We start from the raw sequence: 14,604 nt of genomic DNA on the forward strand, positions 1-14,604 counted from the left end.
ACTGCCTATTATATGTTATCTCAGTTATTCAAATTAAGAGAGTATAGTACGACACAACTTAGATGTAGCATCGGCGAAATTAGTAAAACCGATCACATCCGAATTGGGTATGCTATCGCAAATTATCAATATTTATTTCTCATGCTAATATGATCTTTGTACAAACGTAATAACTTGTAATATCATATGACCTAATAGATTCGTCAATTTGACGCGTCCATTTACATGCACTTGCTTTCTCTGACGCGAGAATCTATAGCGACGAATAGCGTCGAATGGAGCAATAGGGAGCTATTTCTATTGGTTGTGTAAATCGGCAGTAATCGGTTTTATTTTCATTCCATTGCATTTTCCGATGCTACATCTAATTTGTGTCAGACTATACAATAATATAGACATGAAAATAAACTCACGAGGTTCTTCAGATCTCGCGCAGGGCACCCAGCAGCCGGTTTCCGTATCCAGTTTGTCCACTTGGTAGTACTCGATGGGCGCTCCACCGTCATCTTTCGGTCGCTTCCATTTGAGCGTGCAACCGTCCTTGTGGACGTCCGAAATCTAACAGAACGATTGATATCATTATATTGTGAAAATTAAAGGAAATTCCATTTTTGAATTATATACTTTTTAACTTATTTCTCTTACAACAACAACAACAACAACAACAACAGCCTGTAAATTCCCACTGCTGGGCTAAAGACCTCCTCTCCCTTTGACGAGAAGGTTTGGAATATATTCTACCACGCTGTTCCAATACGGGTTGGTGGAATGCACATGTGGCAGAATTTCTATGAAATTTGTCACATGCAGGTTTCCTCACGATGTTTTCCTGCACCGCTGAGCACGAGATGAATTATAAAGACAAATTAAGCACATGAATCAGCGGTGCTTGCCTGGGTTTGAACCCGCAATCATCCGTTAAGATGCACGCGTACTAACCACTGGGCCATCTCGACTCGCGGGCCATCTCGACTCGCAACTCTCTTAATAACAAATAATTATCTGAATTTCGCTTCTTTTTGGAAGACATGATTATAACTATCATAGCATTAAATAAGAAATCTTCACAACAGTATTTTACCTGTAATGGTCCCTCAGGCATGTTGGGCTTGTCGGTGACCAATACATTGATGGTGACGGTGTCCTTGCCACTCGAGTTGACAGCCGTGACGGTGTACTCTCCAGTATCGTCTCGTCGCACAGGTCTTACAACCAGTTTGGTGAAATACTCTGGACTGTCGATTGTAACCGCCTTGGATGATCTCAGCGGCATGTTCTGGTATCTGGTGGTATAAGAATATTCGGATCACATTAAAAATACAATCGATATATATTAAAGAAAATTTATTGTCAGTTAAACGAAGATATTATTTGTTCTTAATTTAAAACTGTACAAACCTCCATTCAACAGCTGGCGCTGGCTCTCCAGTGATGGCAGCCTCCAGCTTCAATGTCGAACCAGCAGACAAAGTAACATCCCGAAGGTGTCTCCTGTCGATCTTCGGCGCAAGGAACCTTGGCTTGGCAATGAAGGTCTTGCTGGCATCTGAGGGTTTGCTCTGACCAGCCTTGTTTACAGCGATCACTCGGAACTGATATTCGTTTCCTTCGATTAAGCTGAAAAAAAAAACATTAAAAATGAGAAAAGAGAAGTAGAAAAAGGATCAAATGCTATCAAAAATTCAATGATTTAGACGATTGCTTTTAAGGTTAGGAATGAATAAAAAAGGTAAAAACGTCTATTGTTAAATGCTCTTGCATTTAACGTATTTATTTACTAATTTGAAATAATATATTTGACGAATCCAATCAAATCGAAAATTAGTTTAGAGCACTTTGGAATCGTTCGTCTTTAGATCGTACAGTGCACGAATCAGCAGGAAATAGGTTGGCGGACGAGCATATGGGCCACCTGATGGAAAGTGGTCACCATCACCCATAGACAATGACACTGTAAGATATATTACCTTACATCGTCAATGGGCCACCAACCTTGGGAACTAAGATGTTATGTCCCTTGTGCCTGTAGTTACACTGGCTCACTCACCCTTCAAACCGGAACACGACAATACTGAGTACTGTTATTTGGCGGTAGAATAACTGATGAGTGGGTGGTACCTACCCAGACGGGCTTGCACAAAGCCCTACCAAGTAGAAATGAATATGTAATCTTTAGCAAGATATGAATGACAACAGTGTATCGACACCGTACCCGTTGACGGTGGCGGCGGGCGTGGGCGAGTGCGTCTCGACGGCCTTCTCCCACAGCGGACTGTACTTGTCCTTGCGCTCCACGATGTAGCCGATGACGGGCGAGCCGCCGTCACTAGTGGGCGGTTCCCACTTCAGGTCGCAGTGCGTGGCCGACCAGTCGTCCGGCACCGGCGTCGACGGCGCGTCCGGGACGGCTGGCGGGGGGGACATTTTTAATATTAATCGAACAATAGTAGTAGTAGGAGCTGAGATGGCCTAGTAGTTAGAACGCGTGCATCTCAACCGATGATTGCGGGTTCAAACCCAGGCAAGCACCACTATGTATATGTGCTTAATTGTGCTTATAATTCATCTCGTGCTCGGCGGTGAAGAAAAACATCGTGAGGAAACCTGCATGTGTGTATATTCATCGAAATTCTGTCACATTTGCATTCACCAACCCGCATTGGAACAGCGTGGTGAAATATGTTCCAAACTCTCTCCTTAATCGAAGAGGAGGCCTTATCTCAGCAGTGGGATATTTAAAGGCTGTTACTTTACTTTTTACTTTTACTTTACAGTAGTCACCAAATCAACGTTGAATAAGCTAAGGCTTATGTAAATAGGTGGGTACTTAAAATATTACTTTTATTAGATTCTAAAATGACGTATGCTATTTATATTTACTCACTGAAGGGATCTTTAGCGACGATGGAGCCGAAGGTCTCGAGTGGCTCCGACTCGCCCTCCTTGTTGACTGCCTTCACGCGGAACTTGTATTCGTGACCGGGGATCAAACCGTCAACCTAATAATTTTACATTTATGTATATTATGAATACGATTTATACTTTTTATGCCATAGATGTGCCAAAAAAAATTTTGACTATTAAAGAAAGCTTGAGTTTCGATCTTATGCAACAACAAGTACAAACAGACTTTTACAATGACTTTAGAATCTTCATTTAATATATAAAGTAAAAAGTGATTCGCGTTTTGTTTAGCTTTTAAGCGAAAAGGCACACAAATTTTACAAATGATACTCAGAAATATGTAATTTATCGTGGTTTCAAAATGTAAACAAAAAGTAATAACTGAAACAATAACATAAAATTTTTGAACGTATGAGTTTAAGTATATAGTTTTTAGTTTAAGTCATTTAACAGTTGTTTAGAAATATAAATATAAAACGAGAGCATGTACTGACCTCCATTTCAGGCACGTTGCCGAGGGTCTTTCCGACGGGCATCCAGGCCCCGGTCTCTGGGTCGTACTTCTCGACCACGTAACTCTCGATGGGTTCCCCACCATCATCCTTGGGCCGCTTCCATTTAAGCGTGCAGCCATCCTTGTGTATGTCAGACACTTCCAATGGTCCTTCGGGCTTGTCGGGTTTCGCTGGAATCAAATAAAATGGTATTTAATAAAATATAATAATTAATCGTGCAATAAAAGCCTCTCTGTTGGCTACTACTCCATATCACCTCGGTTGTCTCGAAGAAATCGCTTTAAAGCGATAAGACCGCCGGTTGTACCATCTATTCTTTATGTGTACTTACTCAATAAGGCTAATCTGTTTAATTTGTGGTGTACAATAAAGTATTTAAATAAAATAAAAGCCTATCGGAAAGAAAATTAAATAATAACAATAATTTTGAAACTTACAAGTGACGGTGATCTCGAGCTCAGCTGTATCTTGTCCGTACTTGTTGACGGCTTGTATCTTGTACGTGCCCGAATCCTTGCGACGCGGGCTCGAGTGCTGGTACTTGCTCAGGTAAGGCACGTTCACCACTAAGAGTGATTACATTGTTAATTGATACATTTATACTCAATTGGAAATATTTCAGTAGAGAAACAATCCATAGTTTTAAAAACATACACTATTTTTATTTCTTAGGTTTATGCTGACGCTTCATTATTTCAAAAGACTGTCGACAGCAAAACTTTTTATTCATAACTTGGTTTTGTACCATGTATGGTATCTATTAGATGTACAATGAAGTACAATATCATTCCTTAGAGAATTAGACATTTTTAAGAAATTCTTCCAGACAAAAAAATACACGCTCAGAAAAGGATAGCGAGTTATCTCTTTTCCTTTTCTCTCATAGGAGCTCGGCTTACGTTTGAGGCCGTTGCCGCTGCTGACGCTCTTGCCGCCGAGCGTCCACGTGACGTCAGGCGCGGGCTCGCCCGACACCTTCACGTCGAGCGCGATTGGCTCGCCCTCGCGCACGTGGATGGCGCGCAGGTTGCGACGGTCGATCTTGGGGGCCACTGCCGACGATAGACAACAGTACAGTACAGACACACTCTCATATACATACATACAAAGCAGACAGACATTACATTGGTATTACAGGTAATCTGTAATATTATTAAAAGAGTAACCCTTATTATACAAGACAAACGACATTTATACATTTTTTTTTCAATTTTCTCTTAAAGTTAATTAGGCGGACACAAAAAAAAAAACTTATTAAAAAGAAATGGATATCAATAACGTCGCATAAAAGTAGTTAAGCCGATTCGAATTTATATGAATAAATATAGACGATACGAATACATATTCGGACGGGCATTGAAGACAAGACCAACGAGATAATTTATCTCACCTGATCATATGTTATAGCGATTAACACAATTATTGGTCGTCACTTACGTCTCCTTGGTTTGCATATGACAGACTTGCTGGCATCGCTGGGCTCTCCGGGTCCGGCCTCGTTGACCGCCTTCACGCGGAACTCGTACTCCGTACCCTCGTCCAGGTTGGGGACTGTGGCTTTTTCGTTGTCATTTGGACCGACCTATCGTGGAACAGCATTATCATTAGTTAAGATCTTTTATTATATCATTCAACAATTAATTTGTTCCAATTATTAATGAATCAATTTCCCATCAATCAAGAATCAAGAGTTAATACCTCATGGGAAGAGGAAGATTATACACTTTTACGTACCTCACAGGCCTTCACCCACTTAGTCGATCCGACCTCCCTCTTCTCAATGATGTATCCGGTGATGGGAGCGCCGCCATCTTTGATGGGCTTGCTCCACTTGAGGTCCACGTGATCCTTGTCCCAGTCCAGTACCTCTGGTGTACCAGGTTTGCCGGGTTCATCTGTTGATCGAAGCATATTTTAATAAGTTAATTCATTGACCCAATTACGTAGCGCGAAATTATGTGTTTTCTTTTTAATATTAATACGTACCGAATGGATTCTTAGCAATGATGGACTGTTCGCCCTCAAGTGGCTCAGACACGCCCTCATTGTTAACAGCGGACACCCTGAACTTGTACTCGTGTCCAGGCACCAGGTTTTCTATCTCGGCCTTTGGATCCTTGGTCTTCATAGCTGGCATCCATCTGCCGGTTTCGGTGTCCAGCTTCTCAACCAAGTAGTGGTCGATTGGAGCGCCGCCGTCGTCCAAAGGAGCGTTCCACTTCAAAGTGCAACCCTCTTTGTGAACGTCGGATATCTGGAAATTGATTATTTTGATAAGTTATAAGCTTCAACAGCTTCATTCTTCCTATGATTTTATTCATTACCAAATAAAAAAATAAAACAATATTTCGCAAATATACCAATTATGAGCTGAGATGGCTCAGTGGTTAGAACGCGTGCATCTTAACCGATGATTGCAGGTTCAAACCCAGGCAAGCACCACTATATATATGTGCTTAATTTGTGTTTATGATTCATCTCGTGTTCGGCGGTGAAGGAAAACATCGCGAGAAAACCTGCATGTGTCTAATTTAAAAGAAATTCTGCCACATGTGCATTCCACCAACCCGCATTGGAACAGCGTGGTGGAATATGTTCCAAACCCTCTCCTTAATGGAAAAGGAGGCCTTATCTCAGCAGTGGAAAATGTACAGGCTGTTACTTTACTACTTCACTTTACTATACCAATTATTTTATGGAAGTAAATTAAACTGTATGTGCTACAGATAAGGTCCAAATTACCTTGAGTGGTCCTTCGGGCTTGGCGGGTACGTCCAGAACGAACACCTGTATGCTGGCCTCATCCTTGCCGCTACTGTTCTCCGCCTTCAGTACATAAGTGCCGCTGTGCTTGCGAGTAGCGACCATGACTGAGAGCTTCGTCCTGTAGTCCTCTACATCCACGGTGAGGTCATCACGAGTGGACAGACGCTCCTTGTTGTGGAACCTGGAGTATTCAGATTGATAATGAATATCTAGCCTTTCTATACAGCAGACAAAATACTAGTTAATATTTATAGCAACTTTGTATACACTGCCTACTTAAATATATATTTATATTTTTTCATTTTTAATTGAATGCAATGACTCACCAGGTCTTAGTCGGTGGAGGTTCACCGGTGACCTTGACGTCCAGCCTGATGATCTGTCCGGCCTTCAGTGTCAGGTCACGCATGTTGGTGCGGTCGATCTTCGGTGGTGCTGTTATATAACACATAGATTTTAAAATACCCCCTATTTCAAAAAGACTATCAAATTTTCAAAGACTATGTATGTTTATAAAAACATATCATGTACTATTCAATAGCTATGTACTTTATAGCCCTTGGATATACCCTATTTTTTTTCTAATACGAATTATCTTTTGTTATAAAAATATTAACTTACCAAATCTGTCCTTAGCGAGGAGGCTCTCGGAGGCCGCGGAAGGTTTACCCGGACCGGCCTTGTTCACAGCCTTCACGCGGAACTGGTACGTTTTACCCTCGATTAGATCGGGGATACGAGCTTCCGTCTTAGTGCCAGGGACCTGAAGGGATATTAACAAATCATACAATACACGCACATATTCACTGTATATATAAATTTTTATATAACTTTGGGATATAGACAATAATCTAACTTTGGAGGCATGACTTCAAGACAAGCTTCTCTAATGCCAGTAAGTACGACACAACTTAGATGTAGCATAGGCAAAATTCATAAAACAGATCACATCCGAATTAAGTACGCCATCCCAAATTATCAATATTTATTTTTCATGCGAATATGATCTTTGCACAAACTTAGTAACTTGTAATATCATATAACCTAATATATTCATCAATTTGACGCGACGATTAACATGCACTTGCTTTCTCTGACGCGTGAATTTATAGCGACGAATAGTGTCGAATGGCGCGATAGGGCGCTATTTCTATTGGTTGTGTAAATTGGCAGTAGTCGGTTTTATTTTCATTCCATTGCATTTTCCGATGCTACATCTAATTTGTATCGTACTATACCTGCTCTCAAGATTGGTTCAAAGTGATGAATTAAAACATGAATTGAACATATGAAAATGATTCGCTTAAGATTAATGTCTTCTAACTTAACTAGATCTTTTCGGCCATCTTACAGATAGAAAATTGCTTGTGTCTCACCTCAGCAGCCTTGACCCATTTGCCAGTGTCTCTGTCCTTCTTCTCCACGATGTACGCGGTGATGGGTGCTCCACCATCGCTGGGTGGCTTCTCCCACTTGAGATCCACGTGATCGGCACTCCAGTCCTTGAACTCAGGCTTGCCCGGTGGGTCTGGTTCGCCTGTTGATAAAAACGTCAAGTGTCAAACCAATTGATGTGAAATATTGTCTCATACTATATAAACAGTTTTCCTATATTATTGTATCACATATATTTATATATTAAGGTATTTAGTAGTAGCAGAAGTCGGCTATTAAGCTGATCGAGCGTACTTCTTCATTATAATCTTGAGGAGTAATTAGCGTATCATTGCAAGTATAAGTTAACATCCTATTTATTTAAATATATATGTAATGATAAATATAAGGTAAACAAAGTTGGAAAACTCACCGTAAGGATTTTTGGCAGTGGTGGCGGTTTCCGTGACTAGCGGCTCGCTCTCACCCTCAGGGTTCACAGCCTTCACTCTGAACATGTAGTCCTTGCCCTCATTGAGGCCAGTGACATCAGCCTCTGGAGTCTTCGTGGTGCAGACCGGCACCCAGCGACCAGAGTCAGTGTCCATACGTTCAACGACGTAGCTCTCCACTGGTTCACCACCATCGTCTTCCGGTGGCTCCCATTTAAGTTTGCAACCATCTGCTACAACGTCTGATACCTAATTTGACAAAGAAAGAAAAATGTTACTTATATAAAAACTAGTTTTCTCCCGCGGCTTTGCTCGCGTTTTAGATTATTGGTTATCATTTGTTAGGAAAAACATAGCCTTACTTGAAGTTCAAGATTGATTCACACCAAATTTCATCAAATTCGGTTTATTGTTTTGGTCTTGAAAAACAGACAGATGGACAAAGTTACATTCACATTTATAATATTAATACAGGTAACGCATAAAATAATGTTTCTATTACTTTAAAATGATAAAGACATCATATACGAAATATTCACTTCCAAACTTGGAGTAATAGTAAGCTTATGTGATCCCTAGTAACGGTTGTACAACATAACGGTAAATAAAATTCAATGTAAGTATTTTTCTCTATTAATCATCCTTAATAAATTACATCTGACATATAGGTCTTTTGTATATCTTTTGATATTAATAATATACATAGTAGTATATATAAAATATTAGAACTTATGAGTAGCTTTATCTTATGCTACGTCTTCGTGTATTGTTCATTGAATTGATGGGGGCGTTAAAATAATTGACGTGCTAGTTATATTGGATAAAGTTTTATACAAAACAAAATGGGCTTCAACAAAGTTTACAACAATGCTAGTTGATACTAGGAATATAATGGAATACAAACCTTCAGAGGTCCTTTAGGCTTAGCGGGCTTACTGACCACTGAGATGTCAATCTCAACGGTATCAGTGCCGGTCTCGTTCTTAGCCGTCACCACGTACTTTCCACTGTCTTCCCTCGTCACCTTTTGCAGGACGAAAGATGTGTGGTAGTCAGCGTTCTCGATCTTCAGCCTCTCTGTGCTCTTGAGAGGCTGGTCCTTGAAGGTCCAGGTGATGGTAGGTTCTGGTTCACCCTTGACGTCAGCCTCCAGTTTGAGCACTTGGCCAACCTTGACCTTGCGGCTTTGGAGGAACTTGCGGTCAATTTTGGGTGCCACTGAGGAAAAAAGAAGAAAATCAGTTTTTTCCTCCAGATTACATAATACATTTGGGACAGTTTTTTTTATTTTATTTTATGGTATAGGTTGGCGGACGAGCATATGGGCCACCTGATGGTAAGTGGTCACTATCACCCATAGAAAATGACGCTGTAAGAAATATTAACTATTCTTTACATCGTCAATGTGCCACCAACCTTCGGAACTAAGATGTTATGTCCTTCGTGCCTGTAGTTACACTGGCTCACTCACCCTTCCAATCGGAACACAACAATACTAAGTACTGTTATTTGGCGGAAGAATAACTGATGAGTGGGTAGTACCAACCCATACCGGCTAGCACAAAGCCCTACCACCAATATGCTTATATGAATCAAACTCACGGAATCTGGGCTTGGCAGTGACAGACTTGCTGGGCTCGGAGGGCTCGGACTGGCCCGCCTTGTTGAGCGCGATGACGCGGAACTGGTACTCGTGGCCCTCCTCCACGTCCGTGACGCGGCCCGTGGGCCGGTCGCCCGACGTGCGCAGGCAGTCCGACCACGACCTGTGCGGGGGAAGACCAATCTTATTGATTATTCAATACTAAATCTCAAGATCGTTCTGTCATGTTAGGTTAAATTAATTCTCAATTGTGGCACACATTAATAATACAGAATAATTGACTGTTTTACTATTGAACCTTAATCCATAGTCAAAATTTGGTCTTATCTCGGATAGCCTTATGTTTACAAGAAAAAAGATAAAAAACCTGATATCATTTTAGATATATTAAGAAGATTTAAATATAATCCATGAAGCTGATATTCATTGCCCATATATTAATATAGATGTATCAAAATTTCACCCAAAAAACAAAAGTTTTCATCTGATAAATTTCTATTTTTAGAAAATACATTAACAATGGAGCCCCCATTGTAAAGACAGAACATAAATTTCTAACAATTAAAAGGAATATTTATCTCACCTTCCTCCCTTCTCTCTCTTCTGTATGATGTATCCAGTGATGGGAGCACCGCCGTCGTCTTTGGGAGCGCTCCATTCCAACTCCACAAAGTCCTTGTCCCAGTTACGTGGTTCTGGACGACCGGGCTTACCGGGCTCATCTGGAGAAATCAAAAATCATTTAATTATATAAATTTAAATAATAAGGAGTTTTTGTTGGGGAACCAAAAAGTCGAGAAAAACAAATTGCCCAATATTTAACATCATGAACTCATTGTAATAATTTTAACTTTAGTAGTTTACTCCTTGTGTTATTTCTAGTTTTGTCCACTTAATTGATTACTCACCGAATGGATTCTTAGCGATGATCGGTTTCTCGGTCTCCAATTCCTCAGATTCGCCCTCCTTGTTAACGGCCTTCACACGGAACTTGTAAGGCTTGCCTTCCTGCAAGCCGGTAACGTTAGCCTTCGTGTCCTTGGCTGTTCCGCACGGTATCCATTGTCCTGTAAACGAAATGTCAATTATTGACGAGTTTATTGTATAAGCACAATGGACATCAAATCTTAGTTCCTATGGTAGGTGGCGTATTGGTGATGTGAGGAAGGATTAACATTTCTTAGTTTCATTATGTATAGCAGTGGTATCCTCTTAAAATTGCCAGTCTGTACATACTATGCCATAAAAAATGAATCTCGTTGCACTCAACTGCGGTAAATACACATATTGCAAAATCCGTATCCGTCAACACCGATAATGATAATAAGATTTGAATATCGTATTCTATTTATTATATATATCATAATTGTCTATACTTTTAATGTGATAAATATTTATAATAATTTTAGTTCAGAATTAAATGTTAGAAAAATAATTCTGAAGTCTTCATATACTAGTCATATATAGTACGACACAACTTAGATGTAGCATCGGAAAATGCAATGATACCGATTACTGCCGATTCACACAACCAATAGAAATAGCTTCCTATCGCGCCACTCGACGCTATTCGTTTCTATAGAATCTCGCGTCAACCAACCATGTCGACGTGTATAATTGACGAATATATTAGGTCATATGATATTACAAGTTATTATGTTTGTGTAAAGATCATATTCGCATGAGAAATTTGGGATAACGTACTCAATTCGGATGTGATCGGTTTTACGAATTTTGCCGATGCTACATCTAAGTTGTGTCGTACTATACGTACATACGTCAGTTGACATCGTGCAACGTCAGATTTAATGTCTAACGTTAAAAAAATATTTTAAATAAAATAAGAAGATAATTAATTCTAAGATTATAAATTTAAAAAAAAACTCACCAGTAAGCGGATCAAGTTTTTCAATCTCGTAATATTCGATGGGCGATCCACCGTCGTCTTCTGGTTTCTTCCACGACAGAGTACAACCATTCTTTGTGACATCTGCCACTTCCAATGGTCCCTGCGGTTTGGTTGGTTTTCCTGAGGAAATAAAATGTGTTAACTAATGTAATTTCTGACATAATTCTTCATCATTTATAATTTATTTATTTTGTAACAGCAAATGCCAACAATTTGAGATGGAGTAATTCTATTTTCATAAACTATATCAGTAATAGTAATATTTATCACATGCACTTGTTACCCGACTCTTCATTAGGGTACAATATAATGTTATATACACCTTTAGATTGAGAAAAAAACGCACAACTTCTTTCTTTACTATGATATGCATTTTTTATAACACAAGTCTTTCTTTTAGATTATTCTTTTTACTGAATGTAGCCGCATTAAAATCCGATGCAATTTCATCAAAAACTTACCAAGTACAGTAATCTCAACTTCTGCCTCATCTTCACCGACTTCGTTCTTGGCTTTGATGATATATTTGCCGCTGTTCGCTCTCTTACTCTTGGTCATCAAGAATTTCGTATTATAATCAACGTTGATGATCTCGAGATTCTCCCTGTTCGACAGCTCCTGGCCCTGGAAGTGCCAGGTGACGGTTGCCGGTGGTTCTCCAAAGACCTTAATGTCGAGGGACACTGGCAGACCAGCTTTGACGTTGATAGGGTTGAGGTTTGTGCGATCGATCCTTGGTTTCACTGTAAAATAAAATAATTGATAATTATCAAATCAAATTTTGTCGTAAAATTAATACATAAACTAAGAACCTTATTAAAGACTGAAAAATCATCAAACATGATATAATTTCTAGTTTCGCTCGTGTGGATATAAGATTATTTTTTTTACCTTTTATTTATTTTTACTTTTATTTTATTTATATTCGAGTCGAGATGGCCCAGTGGTTAGAACGCGTGTATTTTAACCGATTATTGCGGGTTCAAACTCAGGCAAGCCCCGCTGATTCATGTGCTTAATTTGTCTTTATAATTCATCTCATGCTCAGCGGTGAAGGAAAACATCGTGTGGAAACATGCATGTGACAAATTTCATAGAAATTCTGCCACATGTGTATTCCACCAACAAGCATTGGAACAGGGTGGTGGAAAATGTTCCAAACCTTCTCCTCAAAGGGAGAGGAGGCCTTTAGCCCAGCTGTGGGAATTTACAGGTTGTTGTTGTTGTATATTTATTTGTTGCTTTTTCCGATATGTTTCACAATTGTCGTTCTATTTCAATTAATTTACAAAAAAACCTTAATAAATTATATACCTACACCTTCCTTATGAATCCCTTTTTCTATTAGTGAAAACCACACCAAAATCCGTTCAGTACTTTTGGAGTTTATTGCGAACGTATAGACCGACGCGGTCAGAAGTAGTTTTATAATATGTAGTGATAAATATACTTACAGAACCGTGGCTTAGCGGTGTGCCAGGGCGTGTTCTCCGAGGGTTCGGACTGACCCGCCTTGTTGAGCGCTCGCACACGGAACTGATACTGATTGCCTTCTTCGAGCTTTGGCACTGTTCCTTGACATACGTTGCCGTGAACTTCAGCGGCCTGAAATATAATAATAATAATAATAATAATAATTCATTTATTTTCAGATATTAGTCCATATTTGTTAGTATACAATTTAACTTATTCTATGTTAGTATTACATAATTAATATTTATTTATTTATTATTATTAAGTTCTCAGAACATGTAGTTCAGTGAATCTCCTGTACAAGTCTGAGTCCATTCTTTCACTAATTAAATTCAAAATTTTATTCGAAATATGAGGAATACATTTTGTTATTGGCAGACAAGGAAAAAATAAGGGTACCTTACACACTTTTCCACCAGTCACCAATAATTCGTCTATATTGTCATGATTTGAGTTCAAAAGTTAATGTGAACTTGCTACAATTAAAAAGAATAGTGCAAGTATCAAATTTTATTAATTTTTAAGAGACCACCTACCATCACGTGAACCGTTCTCGTTTGTTCTTTTTACTACTAAATTATATATTTTTTCTAATTAAAGCAAAATTAGACGATTACAATATTTTTTCCCAAACTAGATTTCTAAAACTAACCTTAACGAATTCTCCTCTATCCCTGTCCATAACTTCGATGACATATCCTGTAATTGGCGCTCCATTATCTCTAATCGGAGGCTCCCATTTAAGTTTGACCGACTTTTCGTCCCAATCCACGATGTCCGGGAGGCCAGGTGGCGCTGGTACATCGTAGGGGTTCTTGGCGAGGATGCCATGGTCAGTCTCGAGGGGTTCAGATTCTCCCTCCTCATTCATGGCCTTGACCCTGAACTGGTATGTGTGGCCAGCTTCAAGACCTGTGAAAAATCATTGACTTGAATTCATGTGCTATTGTAATGTTTAGGAAAGATACAATAAAAACTTATAATTGAACTAATTTTAATCTAATATATTATGACCAATATTGAAGGCTTAATTTCATTACGAAATAAAAACTCATCATCTCAGAAATTATGCTGATTTTTATATAAACTAGCTGAAACTGCCGCTTTACCCGAGCTAAAAATAATAGAAATTCCTCCTTATTGTCGCCACCCAATTCACCTCCTCAAATGTGAATTATAAATAAATAAATAAAATAATTTATTTCATCAGTAAGAAATTTAAAAAAACCTATGTTTTTCCACGGGACTCGAGATATCTTTACCCCAAATTCAATCTAAGTAGCTTCAGCGTTATTTTCGTATTTACAATATTGAAATCGAGGATTTGTATAAATTTCCAACTGACCAGTGACCGTGGCCTCGGTGACGTCAGGGTCGATGGTGCCGGCCGGCGTCCACTTTCCGGTGGCGGCGTCCATCTTCTCCACCACGTAGGCGCTGAGCGGCAGGCCGCCCGTGTGCTTGGGCTTGTTCCACGACAGCTTCACGTGATCGGCGTGCACGTCCGACACTTCCAGCGGACCCTCGGGCTTGCCGGGCTTGTCTGGGGGGGGGGGGAATAAATACATAATAATACATGTGAGACAACATCACATACATTACCCTGAT

The 14,604-nt window shown here is 39.6% G+C and overlaps 1 protein-coding gene across 1 annotated transcript in view; it reads right to left on the reverse strand.

The window, feature by feature from the left end:
* LOC124540563 (twitchin) overlaps positions 1-14,604 on the reverse strand; it is a 110,366-nt gene that overhangs the window by 38,258 nt on the left and 57,504 nt on the right. The window contains exons 85-109 of the mRNA XM_047118239.1: positions 14,342-14,539; positions 13,649-13,908; positions 12,978-13,128; positions 11,985-12,266; positions 11,503-11,643; positions 10,523-10,681; positions 10,198-10,336; positions 9,614-9,777; positions 8,916-9,229; positions 7,993-8,260; positions 7,562-7,722; positions 6,807-6,948; positions 6,512-6,620; positions 6,162-6,366; positions 5,406-5,673; positions 5,154-5,314; positions 4,857-5,001; positions 4,319-4,471; positions 3,857-3,985; positions 3,399-3,589; positions 2,885-2,999; positions 2,213-2,408; positions 1,399-1,617; positions 1,082-1,283; positions 414-558 (exon numbers count right to left, since the gene is read on the reverse strand). Coding sequence (XP_046974195.1) covers positions 414-558; positions 1,082-1,283; positions 1,399-1,617; positions 2,213-2,408; positions 2,885-2,999; positions 3,399-3,589; positions 3,857-3,985; positions 4,319-4,471; positions 4,857-5,001; positions 5,154-5,314; positions 5,406-5,673; positions 6,162-6,366; positions 6,512-6,620; positions 6,807-6,948; positions 7,562-7,722; positions 7,993-8,260; positions 8,916-9,229; positions 9,614-9,777; positions 10,198-10,336; positions 10,523-10,681; positions 11,503-11,643; positions 11,985-12,266; positions 12,978-13,128; positions 13,649-13,908; positions 14,342-14,539 — 4,617 coding nt within the window. The remainder of the gene's footprint in view (positions 1-413; positions 559-1,081; positions 1,284-1,398; positions 1,618-2,212; positions 2,409-2,884; positions 3,000-3,398; positions 3,590-3,856; positions 3,986-4,318; positions 4,472-4,856; positions 5,002-5,153; positions 5,315-5,405; positions 5,674-6,161; positions 6,367-6,511; positions 6,621-6,806; positions 6,949-7,561; positions 7,723-7,992; positions 8,261-8,915; positions 9,230-9,613; positions 9,778-10,197; positions 10,337-10,522; positions 10,682-11,502; positions 11,644-11,984; positions 12,267-12,977; positions 13,129-13,648; positions 13,909-14,341; positions 14,540-14,604) is intronic.

The sequence above is a fragment of the Vanessa cardui genome, chromosome 25 (assembly GCF_905220365.1).
Source record: "Vanessa cardui chromosome 25, ilVanCard2.1, whole genome shotgun sequence".
Taxonomy (NCBI): domain Eukaryota; kingdom Metazoa; phylum Arthropoda; class Insecta; order Lepidoptera; family Nymphalidae; genus Vanessa; species Vanessa cardui.